This window comes from Pinus tabuliformis, chromosome 7, assembly GCF_031772625.1.
Source record: "Pinus tabuliformis cultivar Carrire ecotype Pingquan chromosome 7, CPIR1, whole genome shotgun sequence".
Taxonomy (NCBI): Eukaryota; Viridiplantae; Streptophyta; class Pinopsida; order Pinales; family Pinaceae; genus Pinus; species Pinus tabuliformis.
In genome coordinates this window covers 1,501,474,869-1,501,491,251 of record NC_142293.1, presented here as the reverse complement: position 1 = coordinate 1,501,491,251, position 16,383 = coordinate 1,501,474,869, and the positions used below count along the sequence as shown (strand labels likewise).

Sequence of the window (16,383 nt, the reverse complement as noted above, 5' to 3'; positions counted from 1 at the left end):
AGATCTATTATATTTTGTATAGATCTGGAGTCTTTTTAACTTGGGTTTTCCGGTTTTTTATTCATTTTTGTATGGGATCTGGGTATTTTTTGTTTTTGTTTTGCAAGTGTAGGTCTAAAAGAAGAAATTGATTTGAAGCCAAATCTAGACCTTGGAGGGAAAGATCCAATTATTGAGAAAATTATTCGCATTTGAGGTTTCAACTTCAATTCGAGATCTTCATCAAATTTTTCAAAGAAAAGGGAAAAAATAATTTTTTGAGCCCTGAAGGCAGCCTCCGCTCAATCCTTAGCCCTCTTGAAACCCTCCACGCAGCCTTACCTAAGCCTCCGTTTCCTAATCTGTCTGCATCTCTACCACTACCTTCTCCTCTCGACATCCCTGCTCACCCTACTAGGTTCTGTAGCCCTTATCCATCCTTTGTGGCAGTGTTTCCCTGTTGTTTTTCCAGCTCCTTTCTCCTTCTCTCTTACAGCGTAACGCTACCTGTAGCGGCTGTAAACCCTTGCCGCTAACCTCCTCTTTCATTTTCCTCCCTCAGTTCCCTTCCTCTTCTTCCCTTATCCCTCATCATCCTCTTCACAACCCTCTTTTGAGGTCTCTGCCCTAAGCACAGTGGCATTTTTTTTTGAAAAGGATAGAGCAATCTTCCTTGGGGCTCTTCTCCACCAATACATTAAGGTAAGAGATATTGCAGCAAGGTTTTTTGAGATATGAGGCACTCTAAACCTTGGTGGCATTGACATATAAGTTGGGCATCAATCTAAATTTATGATTGTTGCAAAATTCTGGGAATACATATTAAAATCTGATTCATTACCATGTCAAGTACAAAGGAGGGAAGATAAGAAAATCTGATAATCATTGGTTCAACAATTACACATGTTCCACCAAATTTATACTTAAAAAGTTGACTGTCATTAACATTGCATATCAGATTTAATTTTTAAGGTTCATCGTAACAATGATTGCATTGTTTATTTGGGCATAAGTTATTGAGCTTATTTCATGACTGTTGTATCTCTTTTAAGACTGCATTATCTTTGAAAAAGATTTTGAGTAAGTGCTTGTTCCATTGCATCTTACATCTCATTTTCATCATACTAGCATCCCTCAGCGGCGTTCCATTTCTCCCTAATGCAACCTCTGATCTGCTCTCAAGGGCTCCTCCTTCCTTCAGCATGACCATTGGAAAATTCACTTGACAGTAATTTTTAAAGGGCCATTCTTGTTGCATATAAGTTGTTGGCTGTCATTGAATTTTGAATCTAAGAACATTCAAATATTGTATATCAGCCATGAGGATTAAATCAGTTGTCTCAGTTTTCCTTTCATGAGATCTTGTGACTAATTTAACACTGCAGCAAAACCACAGATCTAAAACTCATTTAGTGGCAGCCCTTAATCACATTAAAGGTAAAAAAATTGCTTGGTTAATCACAAGGTTTTGGGGCTATCATTTTATGCAGTGGACTAAGATAGAGTAACCAGATCTGAAGACTCTACATTACAAACCTTAATCATATTGCAAGCATAATAAAAAGATCTAGGGCAATCTAAATTGGTTGACTGATTTTGTTTTATTGAGGACTGATATTGACTAATTTTCAGCTACAGCAGTGATATCTCAATGGCATCCTTATATGGCATCTAGCACTAAGGTTAGTAATTGAGCGCTCGCATTGTTCCTTGCATCCTGATGTACGATATTCTGGACTGATATATGCTTGATAGTGAGCTCATCTTTGTTTGACAGTGACATTTTCTGTTGTCTGGTATAAAAATTTCAAGAGTGCAATCTTGTTACAGAATTTTGAAATCTGAATTTACAGTGCTCCTAATATCATAACTGATTGTTGGCTCATGTTCCTTGTGAAGAGCACTCTATCAAACACTCTAACTGAAGGCATTTGATTCGGTTATCATTTCTTCATCATCATTTTGGTTTCATCAAGTAATCTTGGAATTGCTTCATTTGATCTATTAGTGGAATCTTGTAACCTTGTGTCAAAGTGACATATCATAAGACTTGATAAGTGGCTTAGATTTTTATATTGAAGCATATTGTCATTATCTCCTCTCTTTGAAGCTGTCTAACTTGGTCATCATCTTGCATTTGCATCCTCATCTGGCATTTGATTATTATAACTGGTATTGTGGACTTACTTTGTAATTGCAAGCTTGTTCTCTTTGAGCATTGTATTAGGACAGTGGTCTCTTATTGTTTCATCATTATCTGTCTCATTAATCTAATTGAACATATCTATCTCATTGCTCAGTCTTAACTCAAGCTATTTAGAAAAGTGATTGTTATGCCGCAAATCTCCTAGAACTTATTGTTCCAAGAAGTTTTCCCCCTTTCATCCATCTTTAGGGACTACCCCCGTTAGCTTGTCTAGGAGAGAGCTAGAACGGAGTGAGTAGGGATTAGGGTGACAACCCATACTCTAAGCGTTGCGCCTTAGGTGTACACTTTGGGCGACAACAACCAGTATAGCCCTATGAAGAGGAACAATCTTCCATTGTTTAGATGGTTCTTTTAGAAGCAAATTTATACATGTTCACTTATAGCTTGTCTTCTAAGTCGACTTTATTAAAATACTATTGCTAAAGCCTGTCAAATATTTCCTAGGAATTTTGATGATGTCATGATCTAAAAGTGCTATGAACCATTCTTTTTCTAGTGGCCCAAAATAACGAAAAGGAAAATTGGCATTTTGGGTGTGAAATCTAGCAAGAATCATTTTGGAATGACAGAATTGTATAAATTAGATCCTCATGTTGCACAATCCAGTTGCACTAGAAGTATTTGAGGGTGCTAAATCCATTTCTGCATTTAAAAACAGCAATTTCATCACAAAATTTCAATTTTGGCAAAGATTACCCAGCTGGATTTTAGGAATGACAAACCGGAAAAGGTTAAAAACATAGAATGATTAGCCTTCTTGTTTTGATAATAGCCCAATCATTTGTATCTCTACAGATCTTAGTATTTAACAGCATATTAAAATAAAATTCACTGACAATTTGTACCTCTAAAACCCATATAAGTTATTACGGAAACCACAACTCATCTAGGTCAGGAAGAATGAAATACTGCTTATGCATAACTGAAGAGCGCCATATGAATCCACTTAACTAAATCAGTTGTTGGACAGTCCTTTAATAATAATTAAGATGGCCCTACCAAGTATACCATGTGCTCTCCCAATTAAACTCTCTCTCTTTCAATTGTATTAGCTCTAACGGTATAAACACACGTCCACTCTCTCTCTTTCAATTTTATTAACTCTAAGGGTATAAACACACATCCACTCTCTCTCTTTCTATTGTATTAACTCTAAGAGTATAAACACACGTCCATTCCATTCTTCAGAATATAGATGGGCAAACCCACATAAAATATCAGAGTTCTCAGTTCCAACTGTGCTTCTTGAGAATTAAAATAATATTGTCTTCAGATTTCATATGCCATAGAAAAAGAATCAACCATATCTTATTTCTAATTTTTTATGAATCTGGTTCTTAATGTGGCTGAACTTTCTTTATTTGTAATGCAAACAAATTTTTTTGATACTTTTCCACATCTTTGTTAATAATGTCATCTTTATGTTTTATTTTTGAGAAGCACATAAATCTAAAAAGAGTGTTGTCCCAAGGTTTAAAGATAAAGACACATTTTGCTGCTTGTTGGCCGTTCAATTTCCTCCCATCCACAGCCTCTCCCTGATCTACAAAAACAGTGGGATACAATATCATATTATAAATTTTCAACAATGTACAAACAAAACATGAGGATTGATTGATAACAATGCAAAGCTCTTGCTGATAAATACAAAAATTGGAAAAGAAGCTCCAGACTCAGATTTTACACAATAATGAATTCAATAGGGATATGTTTCTTGTACAACGTATATTGGAGGAATTGGCAAGATGCTTCCTCTCAACTTGAGAGTCAGGCATCCAACAACTATCAATAGTGTGGGATGCCATGTTATGATGTATGGTTAAAGCCACGTTGGGACCAACTTAACAGCCATGAGTCCATGACAACCCTGATATTTCATGGAATAAAACATACCACTCTAGGGAGGGGACTGAACCATAGAGGGTGGTGGGGAATTATACCCCCGCCCCCTCTTTACCAACCAGTCATACTCCAGTGGTTTGTCCAACCTAAATTGAACAAACATATTTAGCAAATCTCAGAAAACTAGAGTACAAGATCAAATTAGCTACAATGAAGAGAATACTTTAATTTATTATTTAATAACGAAGGACTCACATGGAATTTAATAGAGAAGAAATTAATATTTGATACATTTGATACTTTCTTCATATCAATAGTCTCATGTAAATAATGGAGAAAATCAACCCCAGGGTAGTGATTAACGCTATAGAAATAAAAGGAAGTCCAACACATCTATTATACAATTAAGGAAGCAAACCTGATACTGGCAAATGCTGACACACTAACAGCCTGCCATAGAATGACAGTAGAATATAGTAACTGAAAGCAAGAAAAAAACTTAGTTCACAGAGATGTATAATTGATTGAGACACAGATGAGAAATGAAAATAGATTTAGAATGATGTAAAAGCAAATATCAGATTTACAAATAAATAAATAAATCTGAGATCAAATATAGTACACGGAAAACACAATAGGATTCTACAATAGAAGAAGCATCCTGTTGAGAAAAGAAATTCCAAAACATTACCACCTTGACAACATGTTATAAATAAGAAAGGGATGAGATGCTTGGCTCCGATAAGACAAACTTGAAAAAAACCTGGAAAGCAAGAAACAAAGATGCATTACATGTTACAAAAAGGAAAGGGATGAGATGCTTGGCTCAAATAAGTGAAACTAAAGAGACCTGGAAAGCAATAAACAAAGATGCATTGCAACAACAACAAAAATAACTACTGGGATGAAAGAACATTAGAAATATATATCGTGTAACCCTGAATGTCAAGCGTAGAATGTCATTTGAGCAATTCCCATGAACATATTCACAAAATAATATGTATCATGCAACCCTTCAAAATATATGGAAGAATCAGAGTTGAGAAATCACAGGATTCATCCAAATATTCCAGAGCAACCAAATTGTCTGCATTCTCCACCATTGAGTTTACAATATAATTCCCTCATTATTATCTTGCAAAATTACAATTTGAGGCACTACAAAAAGAATCTCAAATGCAAAGTCTTAATTATTCTTCAAGGCTGATAAATTAGGTGGGTAGCAGGCTCACAACCTCTTTATTGCTCAATCCATAAGCAATATAATTTCAGCAGACCTGCCCGCCAAACCCAGTAGTGGTTATCTGAAGAATTCCAAGCTTTTATCAGGAAAAAATTCTCAAAAATCCATTTCTGCGTAGCAGCTACAACTCGTCAGAAATTTGTGGCAACTAATCAAAGCAGAAATAAAAAATCTCATGATTACTTTCTGGTCAGTTGCGCATGTGATTATATTTTGTTTGCAGGGGTGGGGAACACCAAAATTAGCCAACATGCTAAACTCTGGCAAAATGAACCACCGTATGCCAATACCCTCTTGAATACACAGGCCCCAATTCTTCCAACACAGTCCGTGTTGGGGCCTAGATTTGTTAAACACCAAGAGGGATAAAAAAAAAAGTGTAAACCTCTTTGTGCTTGAATCAGGGGTTAATATGGATCTATGCTAGTTATTATTATTTGTTGTTTATTATTAATATTCACCCATTCTTTTTTCTTTTTAACATTTGACATTGGCCATCAATTTTTTTCTATTTTATTTTATGAGTGCAAGGGATGTGCACATATTACATTTCTCCTCCAACTAGGCTGTAAGATCACCTTGCTTTTCTGCACAATAAAGATACAGGGTTAAGATGGATCTATGCTAGTATATTTTATTGTTATTATTATTATTAATATTCATCCATTTTTTCTTTGTTTTCTTTTGTCCTTTTAATATTTGATCTGAGACAACATATTTTTTCCATTAGATTTTATTAGTGTGACAGGCATACACATGTTACACATCTCATCCAACTGGGCTGCAAAAGCACATCGTTTCTTTCAGTGCAACGAAGAAATCTAGATGGAAAATGGCCCACATTGTGTGGAATATCAAGCCCTCTGAAAAAATAATAAGCCTTGAACAATGGTACAGAACAAACCTGCTAGATGTATCCTTCAATATGACGTAAAAGAACGGGAAGCACTATAGCTGGAGAGCTCAACTGAGGCAAGTGCCCTTCTGAAGGTAAAATCTCAACAATCGACTTGCCTCCCAAATTCTGATGTATATACTCTGCAACAGCAACAGGCACTGCTAAATCCTTGCTGCTCTGCAGAATGTGACAGGGCACAGTAACATGAGGCAGCAGGCTCCGCATGTCACTCTGGAAAATTGTCTTTGCAACACTCAGTGCAATATCAGGTCTAACATTGAACAAAGTTCGACTGAATTCTTGGACAGCAATGGAGTCTAAATCAGCACCAACAGCTAACGGTGCAAATCCTGAGACCCAAGCCTTAAAATTTGATTGCATTGCCTCAAAAAGTTGGTTCAAATCTTCCTGTTCAAATCCTCCAAAATAATCTATATCATTTAGATATCTGCATAACAAAGAAAAAATGATGGTAAGATTAGTGTTGTTTTGAATAATCTATATCATTTAGATATATGCATGACAAATAAAAAATGATGGTAAGATTAGTGTTGTTTGCTCAATGCATGAAGGAAATGAAGAGAATCCACAATAGTGACAGTTAAAAAACAACAGAAATGATAATTAAGATTTCCTGCAAGTTATTACTCAGATCTTAGAACATTGATAGAATACAATATCAGGTGTTTAAATAGTTAAACCCTCCCTGCATTCATAGACGTGCTTTGAGGAAACAAGAAGTATGAATAAACAAAATGTGCTTTGAGGAAAACAAGTCTGAAATAACAAAACGTGCTTTCAGGAAAACTACAAGTCTGAATAGACAAAATAAAATATAGCTATAAGGCTTGTATGTTGAATTCCCTCCAAATCGTAATCTGCATACCAGAGGAGTCTACGAAGTAAAACTGTTTAAGTTGAAAGGGCCTTCTCATGGCTTGCAAGATCCCAAATATTCATGTAGAAATACTTAGAAATCATATGACCATAAACAGTGCAAAATAACTGAAATTTGAAAGGTCAAGGCATAAAACCCAGCCATTGAGACCATGGGAATTAATGAAGAAAGGCATACAAATGTAACTAAAATTTCAATGCAAGAAAAGCTCTTGGGACCTTCCAAACATTCATGGCCATGTTCGTAATCTAATTTGCTGAAAAATTAAATGGAATAACCACTAAATGTGATCCATATTGGATCACTATATAATTTGTCATCCATCTCGATGCTTTTAGAGTGGAGAAATTAGAGGAATCAGCTTACCGAAGCAGTTTTATCAGTGGTACCAAATTTGGGTAATTGGGGTCTAAAACCTTTATGGGGCCAATTGAAACCTTATATGATCTTTTTTGGGGGTAAAAATTTCCCGCATAAGCATAACCCATGACATTATTCTACTCAGAGACCACTTTCCAATAGTGCAAGAAAGACATTAATTGGAGTTTGTATGAAAAAGTTATGCCTTCAGGAAGTTGACCTATCGTGATTGATCACCATAATTCGAGAGGACGCCACATCATCCCCCGTTAATCATGGAAGACAGGCTAGCCATGTGAAGACTATGAAGAAGACTCTAGAAGAGTCAAAGTTGTAACTCTAGTTGAGAGTTGAAGGAGTCAAACCTAACCCCTAGTTGGCTATCAAGCTATGTTATAATTGAGCCACTAGGAGGAAAAGGGGTTCCAGCTATGTTATAATTGAGCCACTAGGAGGAAAAGGGGTTCCATTGATTTTCAATTGTATCTAGTTCCACAGTAAGCCAAAGCAACAGAGAGTGGGAATGAGAGAGCATAACAAAGGTGTTTTAGTGTCTATAGCAACCTATTAGGCCACAGGTCTCAGGTAACTCCATAGAGAGTGCCTTCTCCTTTGTACTTGCATTATTTCCATTCTAGAGAAAGAGAGAGCAAAGCAGCTTCAACTTACAGTTGGGTTTTCTCCCATAAGGGTCTCCCAGAGCATATCTTGTGTTCATCGTGGTTGAGTATTTTATTGTTCTCTATTTTTTGCATTTTATCCATTACATGCATAAGCAGAAAAACAGTAATTAATAAATCTGGAATCTAAGGAAATTAACCCTCATAGTATAGATTTCAGTCTATTTTTATCAGATTTGTTGAGATGAACTATCCAGCAAAATATCCATGATAGTTTACTGATCATAATGGGATCAAAGAAAGTTTCTTTGGGGAATCTCATGAGAAGTTGCAAGGGATCTAGGAAGTCAAAAAACCCCAGTCATGGCCAACGAATTTGTTCATAATAACCCTCCATATCCGACAAAGGAGATATTCTCAATGCTGGAAGCACAAGTCATGGATATATGCCCGTAATATGATATTATGAACTTCCTTATGGCAGCTCTAACAAACAAGCTCGGAACCAGACTAGGGGACAACAATATGAGGTATGGCCCACTGTCATTGTAGCCACCACCTCTTGCTCTTTAGAGCACTTTCACCACAAGGGAGACACCCCTATGTTAGGTCACCTAAAGGATCTATCAAGTACAAGGGATAAGGTGACAAGACAAGCTTAAGAAGGGATGCTCTACTTTAGAACAAGGCTTAGCTAGTACAACAAATCAATTTGCATCCCTCAAAAGGCCTAATTAGGGCACAGAGTGACCTTAGGCATGAGAATTAGCAAGGTAAATAGAATTATCTAAGGTCACAACGCCAAGAAAAGGCTTCCAATAGATGTATACCTTCAATTTACGAAACAAGAAGCCCTCAATAAGTCCCAAGTTGAAGAAGCCTTCAATAAGCCCAAAGTTGAAGCCTAGGGCAAACTAGGGATTTTCTAGGGCAAAATCTACCTAGGGCAAAGGACATTTTCCCTAAAATAGAGAAATTAGCCACGGGAATGACTTGATTTTGAGGCAAATACCTCACCTCCACGTGTTGAATCCCTCTATCAAGGAATGTTTCAAACCCTAGTTGAGAAAAGTGCCCTAGCCCTAGCTAGCGGCTTACCTTAAGAGGCTGAAATTCTAGGTTAGGGTGGAAGAAGGTGAATTTAAGAAGGTTTTCAAAGTGATCAACCATGTAACTAGGGCCAATGCCTTGACCTTGGGTGATGGAGTCTAGGGGATGGTTAAAAATGACTAAACCTTGGCAAAAGAGTAAGGGAATATGAAACCCTAGGTTTCAAACCCTAACTATCACTTTTGTGAGGGAGCAAAGTCAATGGGGAGAGCTAGTTGAAAGGTTCACCCATGGGATTGTCATTCACATTCTATAAGTGGGTAATGCATGCAATACTATCATCAAGAGTCCATAGAATAATTTTCAACAATAACTTGCACATAGAAACCCTAGATAATCAACCATTCCATACAATAGCCACAAAATACAAAGATTTATCAAATACAAGGTACACTTACAAAATAGAATGCATGAACAAGTCCTTTATTGCTCCAAAATGACATCTCCAAAGCCAAAGAATAGCTCCATTAGCAAAAATCCACCATAGATCACATCTCCACAAGATACAAGTCACAATTTGATGCAGGAGCATCTGACCCCCCCTTAATTAAAGGAGGAATCCAAAACGGAGAAGGAGGAGATGTGGACCATCGAGCAAAACAGGGGACAATTCTATTTAAAACAGAGTAAATGATGGAATGGATAAAGTCTCTCGAAGACTTTATTAAATGTAATCAGCCATATGCATGTATGCGTACAGAGAGAATTAAGGGTTGTTGAGTAATTGTGGGGAGAAATCGTGCATCTTAAATGATCCACGACTGTTGTAATCTCTTATAAAAAGAGAGTCTGTGTGTGTGAGAGGAATACAGAGTGATAGATAGAAAGTGTAAAACCAAGAGCATTCAAATGTAGTCGAGGGAGAAACTGTTCTAAGACTGCAATGCCTTAGACCTGTAATCATATTGTTTATAATATAAAGTGTGTTTCAGTGTGTACACCTGTGTGTATGTTTCATATATAGAGTTAATCCTGTGTTGCGAGACTGTTGATCAACCATTGATCACTGAAAGGATCAATGGCAATCCAATATTAAACAGAGTATGGCGGAGGACCTATGTTTAACGCAGAGTCCATCAATAGAAGCGAATTAAGGGATGAAGAATGAATGCACAGGAGTCATATCGTGTCGGCAGAAACCTTTTGGTGAGATCGGAATCGGCCCTTTTAAAATTCCAGTTTACACTAAGAAGCAGTGGAAAACATAGAATGGATTCGAAATCTGGACTTGAAATCTTATAAAGGGTGGCTTATATCCATATCGAGTCCGTAAGACTGATCGGAACGGACCTTTGAATCAGTGCGATCGCGATCACGCGATTAAGTGTGGACCGTCGGATCAACGGTCGCGATCCTAATCGCTAATCACTAATCACAGAGGTCAAGCACAGAGGCAATGGATATGCGATATGCCGATACGCCAATAGCGATAAAGCGCCAATTGGCGATCGGAGATCGGAGGGATCGCTTATTGGAGGTCGGAGGAGTGGCGCAGCGGACTTGCGATGGACCGAGAGCGGACCCGGCGATAATTATAGGTACCGGTGTATTCTTTTTTAAGTTTGGCCCATGGGTTCAAAGCAGGGTTTCCTTTGTTTTCCCGTGTATTTTGATAAATGAAGGACCCGAGTTTTTATAAAGAAATCTGATAAAGTTGTATGGTCCGAGTTTTAAAGGTTTTAAAGGCTTAAGGCCTTATAAAATGCTTCCGATAATGAAGTGGGCCCATAAACCACAAGTCCCAGGATCGAATTATTGTAAAGAAAAGGGTTTTTGGCCTTACCCCAAAAACTCTTTTCATCAAGTGGTGTCAGAGCAAAAGAAGGTTAAGGATTTCCTGCGAGAGGAAGAGTTTGCAAGCAGAAGGAGAAGAGGTACAGCTGTGTTGAGGTATGGTGAGTTTATGGTCTTACTGTCGTGTAGATAGCAACAACAGAAGGTGAGAAGACTTGCAGCAACCTAGAGCAAGGAGTGCTTAATTGGTTCCAGAGAAGAGAACCAGAAGGATGCCAAAAGACCAAGTGAGGAGGGTTTGGTGAGATATCGTGTAACAGAGGAAGACTGTTACTGCAGAGGTTGGTTGCAGCTCACAGAAGATCATGAAAGCAATTCCACTAAGAAGTGGGTAGAATTGCTAAGGACAAGGAGAAGCACATGACCAAGAGGTCATAAAATTTTATGCCTCGGGAGTCTGATGCAGGAGCATCTAACCCCCCCTTAATTAAAGGAGGAATCCAAAGCGAAGAAGGAGGAGATGTAGACCATCGAGCAAAACAGACAATTCTGTTTAAAACAGAGTAAATGATGGAATGGGTAAAGTCTCTCGAAGACTTAATTAAATGTAATCAGCCATATGCATGTATGCGTACGGAGAGAATTAGGGGTTGTTGAGTAATTGTGGGGAGAAATCGTGCATCTTAAATGATCCACGACTGTTATAATCTCTTATAAAAAGAGAGTTTGTGTGTGTGAGAGGAATATAGAGTGATAAATAGAAAGTGTAAAACCGAGAGTATTCAAATGTAGTCAAGGGAGAAACTGTTCTAAGGCTGCAATGCCTTAGACCTGTAATCATATTATTTATAATATAAAGTGTGTTTCAGTGTGTACGCCTATGTGTATGTTTCATATATAGAGTTAATCCTGTGTTGCGAGATTGCTGATCAACCATCGATCACTAAAAGGATCGATGGCGATCCAATATTAAACAGAGTATGGCGGAGGACCTATGTTTAATGCAAAGTCCATCAATAGAAGCGAATGAAGGGATGAAGAATGAATGCACAGGAGTCATATCGCGTCAGCGGAAACCTTTTGGCGAGATCAGAACCGGCCCTTTTAAAATTCCAGTTTACACTAAGAAGCAGCGGAAAACATAGAATGGATTCGAAATCCGGACTTGAAATCTTATAAAGGGTGGCTTATATCCATATCGGGTCCATAAGACTGATCGGAACGGGCCTTTGAATCAGTGCGATCACGATCACGCGATTAAGTGTGGACCGTCAGATTGAGATTCGGATCGACGGTCGCGATCTTAATCGTTGATCGCTAATCGCAGAGGTCAAGCGCAGAGGCAGTGGATATGCGATATGCCGATACGCCGATAGTGATAAAGCGTCGATCGGCGATCAGAGATCGGAGCGATCGCTTATCGGAGGTCGGAGGAGTGGCACAGCAGACTTGCGATGGACCGAGAGCGGACCCGATGATAATTATAGGTGTCGGTGTATTCTTTTTGAAGTCCGGCCCATGGGTTCGAAGCGGGGTTTCCTTTGTTTTCCCGTGTATTTCGATAAATGAAGGATCCGTGTTTTTATAAAGAAATTCGATAAAGTTGTATGGTCTGAGTTTTAAAGGTTTTAAAGGCTTAAGGCCTTATAAAACGCTTTCGATAATGAAGTGGGCCCATAACCCACAAGTCCCAGGATCGAATTATTGTAAAGAAAAGGGGTTTTGGCCTTACCCCAAAAACTCTTTTCATCAAGTGGTGTCAGAGCAGAAGAAGACTCTGCGTGCAAAAGAAGGTTAAGGATTTCCTGCGAGAGGAAGAGTTTGCAAGCAAAAGGAGAAGAGATACAGTTGTGTTGAGGTATGGTGAGTTTACAGTCTTACTGTCGTGCAGATAGCGGCAACAGAAGGTGAGAAGACTTGCAGCAACCTAGAGCAAGGAGTGCTCAATTGGTTCCAGAGAAGAGAACCAAAAGGATGCCAAAAGACCAAGTGAGGAGCGATTGGTGAGGTATCGTGTAGCAGAGGAACACTGTTACTGCAGAGGTTGGTTGCAGCTCACAGAAGATCATGAAAGCAGTTCCACTGAGAAGTGGGTAGAATTGCTAAGGACAAGAAGAAGCATATGACCAGAAGGTCATACATTTTTGTGCCTCGGGAGTCTGATGCAGGAGCATCTGACCCCCACTTAATTAAAGGAGGAATCCCAAGCGGAGAAGGAGGAGACGTGGACCATCGAGCAAAACAGGGGACAATTCTGTTTAAAACAGAGTAAATGATGGAATGGATAAAGTCTCTCGAAGACTTAATTAAATGTAATCGGCCATATGCATGTATGCGTACAGAGAGAATTAAGGTTGTTGAGTAATTGTGGGGAGAAATGGTGCATCTTAAATGATCCACGACTATTGTAATCTCTTATAAAAAGAGAGTCTATGTGTGTGAGAGGAATATAGAGTGATAGATAGAAAGTGTCAAACCGATAGTATTCAAATGTAGTCGAGGGAGAAACTGTTCTAAGGCTACAATGCCTTAGACCTGTAATCATATTGTTTATAATATAAAGTGTGTTTCAGTGTGTACGCCTGTGTGTATGTTTCATATATCGAGTTAACCCTGTGTTGCTACACTGTTGATCAACCATCGATCACTGAAAGGATCGATGGCGATCCAATATTAAACAGAGTATGGTAGAGGACCTATGTTTAACGAAGAGTCCATCAATAGAAGCGAATGAATGGATGAAGAATGAATGCACAGGAGTCATATCGTGTCGGGGGAAACCTTTGGGCGAGATCGGAACCGACCCTTTCAAAATTCCAGTTTACACTAAGAAGCAGGATTCAAAATCCGGACTTGAAATCTTATAAAGGGTGGCTTATATCCATATCGGGTCCATAAGACTGATCGGAACGGGCCTTTCAATCAGCGCGATCACGATCACGCAATTAAGTGTGGACCGTCAGATCGAGATTCAGATCGACGGTCGCGATCTTAATCGTTGATCGCTAATCGCAGAGGTCAAGCGCATCGCAGAGGTCAAGCGCATCGCAGAGGTCAAGCGCAGCGCAGAGGCAATGGATATGCGATATGTTGATACGCCGATAGCGATAAAGCATCGATCAGCGATCGAAGATCAAAGCAATCGCTTATCGGAGGTCGAAGGAGTGGCGAAGCAGACTTGCGATGGACCAAGAGCGGACTCGGCAATAATTATAGGTGCTGGTGTATTCTTTTTGAAGTCCGGCCCATGGGTTCGAAGCGAGGTTTCCTTTGTTTTCCCATGTATTTCGATAAATGAAGGACCCGGGTTTTTATAAAGAAATCCAATAAAGTTGTATGGTCCGAGTTTTAAAGGTTTTAAAGGCTTAAGGCCTTATAAAACGCTTCCAATAATGAAGTGGGCCCATAACCCACAGGTCCCAGGATTGAATTATTGTAAAGAAAAGGGGTTTTGGCCTTACCCCAAAATCTCTTTTCATCACAATTCAACTAGGTCAAATCTCTAAGAGGGCCAAAATAGTCACAAGTGATGATGATGAAATCAAATGAGCCTATCCTCTATTTATATGAGGATTAGGACTCGTAGTTAGGTCTACAAAGCCCCTAAAACAAGTTTGATTGCTAAATGTACTAGGGTTACAAGCCAATCCATTAGCTAACAATAAATCATGCCTAATTTTCCCACACGCATGAGTCGTATTCTCTAATTCGTTGACGGCATCCATCATAAATGCTCCAAATTCCATGTCCAAGGGTGAAGAGGTGTCAAAGAATGTGTAGATGCCTAGATCATCCCAGATTTGAGGGTTGGCCCTCAAATCCACCTCAATATCTCCTGTTGGGTCCCAAGATCAAGCTGAGGTGCCATCAAGTGGTCTCCATGGCCATCCAACTGCTACATGAGGCCTCCTTCTCTCTAGTGTTAGGGCTTCCTCTAGTGCAATAGGCCCTCCCTAGTCTCTCAATCGGAGACCATCCACATATGGGCTCTGAATCAACTCCTTTCCATCAGGTTGTGTCAAGGCCAACCTGGGGGCATATTAGGTCCAGTGTTGTCATCTTGAAGAATCCTCAAAACCAGGTTAAAGTTGACAAACATCCTAGGTCCTGGAGGTACTTTGGGACATGTGTCATCCGCTAGTGTTGTTAGGAGGCTCCAATATCTCAACGTTGCACCTGCTTAGGCCAATGTACTTCTCTGGATGGCTTGGGTACTTGTGGAGTGGGTGCCCAAAGCCTGGGCTACTAAACCACCCAACAAGAACAACATAGATTCTAGTGAAAGCAACCACTCATCGGAGATTAAGGTCAGTAATGCATCTTAGTGAACCAAACTTGAATATTAAGGGCAATTTAATACTTCCAACAAAGATCCTCTTCCAAACTCAAGACCAAGTTCTCACAAAAGTGTTTTCTCCCTAGGTGGGGGTGGCTAATGGTCAACCCTATTAGGTGCTTCCAACCCCTGCGGGGAAGTAACAGTTCCCTGGTCCACCCTTCTATTAATAGGTGTTAGTGTAGTATAATATGGAAATGGAGGGGAGAAGACTTCATGTTCAAGTGCCATGGTCAAAGGGACCAACTAATGTGGGTTTCCACATCTTGAGTGTATAGATGTGAGGGGGAGCATTCATGGATGCATGAGTTACTAGCTCAGCCTTGAATTTTCCATCCCTCTTGAGAATCTTTTGCTTCTTCTTGATTATTTCTTATATTACCGCTTATAGCTCAAGGGTTAGAGCTTGATTTGTGTGATGTAGCAGTTTAATGACCCCTTAAAAATGAGTCAATTTATCACTCATCGGGGTTGGGACATGTAAGGGTTCCTTTTTTATGTAATGGAGCATCATGTGCTCAAGAACTGGGTGACAACCATATGAGGTAGGTAGAGCTCATGCTAAGATTTTGCCCACGTGCTAATCTTTATGTCCCAGCCATCTTTTGCATTTTGATTTTCTTTCTTTTGTTTTATTGTGGCCATGATATGCTCTTTCCTTTTATTTTCGTTGCATCAACCTCCTAGGGCCAAGTTTCCAAGCCCTACTCAAGGTATGTGAACATATGAGTGCCAAATACCCAAGAACCAATGACAAATTGTACCTGAAGAATGGAGGTGAGATACGGGGCTTGTAATGTGGGTTGGAAGGTGTTAAGTATGATATAGGGAGAATGGAACATGCTATCTCAATCACGGCCTTCCAGGTAGTGCCCCTCCTATAACCTAAAGGGCCTTAAAGGAGGTCCCACTAAACTAGGGTCAAAGATTAACCCCCGATTAAAGCGAGAGAATGAGAATATGGTCAAAGTCCGTCAATCTTCCACATCACCCCATTATCCATACTAATTGCCCAAAACAAAAAAGTATAAGCACCCGATTGCAAAATTATCAAAGTATCTTTTGAATAACAACCCACCTTCATCCAAGTGCTAATGTTGGATGGTGAGAGGCACATGGCATATCATTATCCAATGGTGGATGGCAAGGGTTGT

At 39.2% G+C, this 16,383-nt stretch overlaps 1 protein-coding gene across 13 annotated transcripts in view; it reads right to left on the bottom strand.

Annotated features, from left to right (window-relative positions):
• Positions 1–3,398: 3,398 nt before the first annotated feature.
• The window catches only part of KAI2 (alpha/beta-Hydrolases superfamily protein), a 38,496-nt gene continuing 25,511 nt past the window's right edge, over positions 3,399–16,383 (bottom strand). The window contains exons 2-6 of one of the 13 annotated variants that reach the window (XR_016267095.1): positions 6,178–6,619; positions 5,266–5,383; positions 4,725–4,793; positions 4,449–4,510; positions 3,669–4,176 (exon numbers count right to left, since the gene is read on the bottom strand). Coding sequence is in view for 5 of the 13 variants with exons in the window: in XM_089459943.1 (XP_089316069.1) it covers positions 6,181–6,619 (439 nt within the window). In the remaining 8 variants the exon portion in view is untranslated. Of the gene's footprint in view, positions 4,177–4,448; positions 4,794–4,930; positions 5,384–5,821; positions 5,861–6,177; positions 6,620–16,383 lie in introns of those variants that run through there. The other 12 variants (XR_016267094.1, XR_016267092.1, XR_016267093.1 and 9 more) reach the window with 12 other exon arrangements.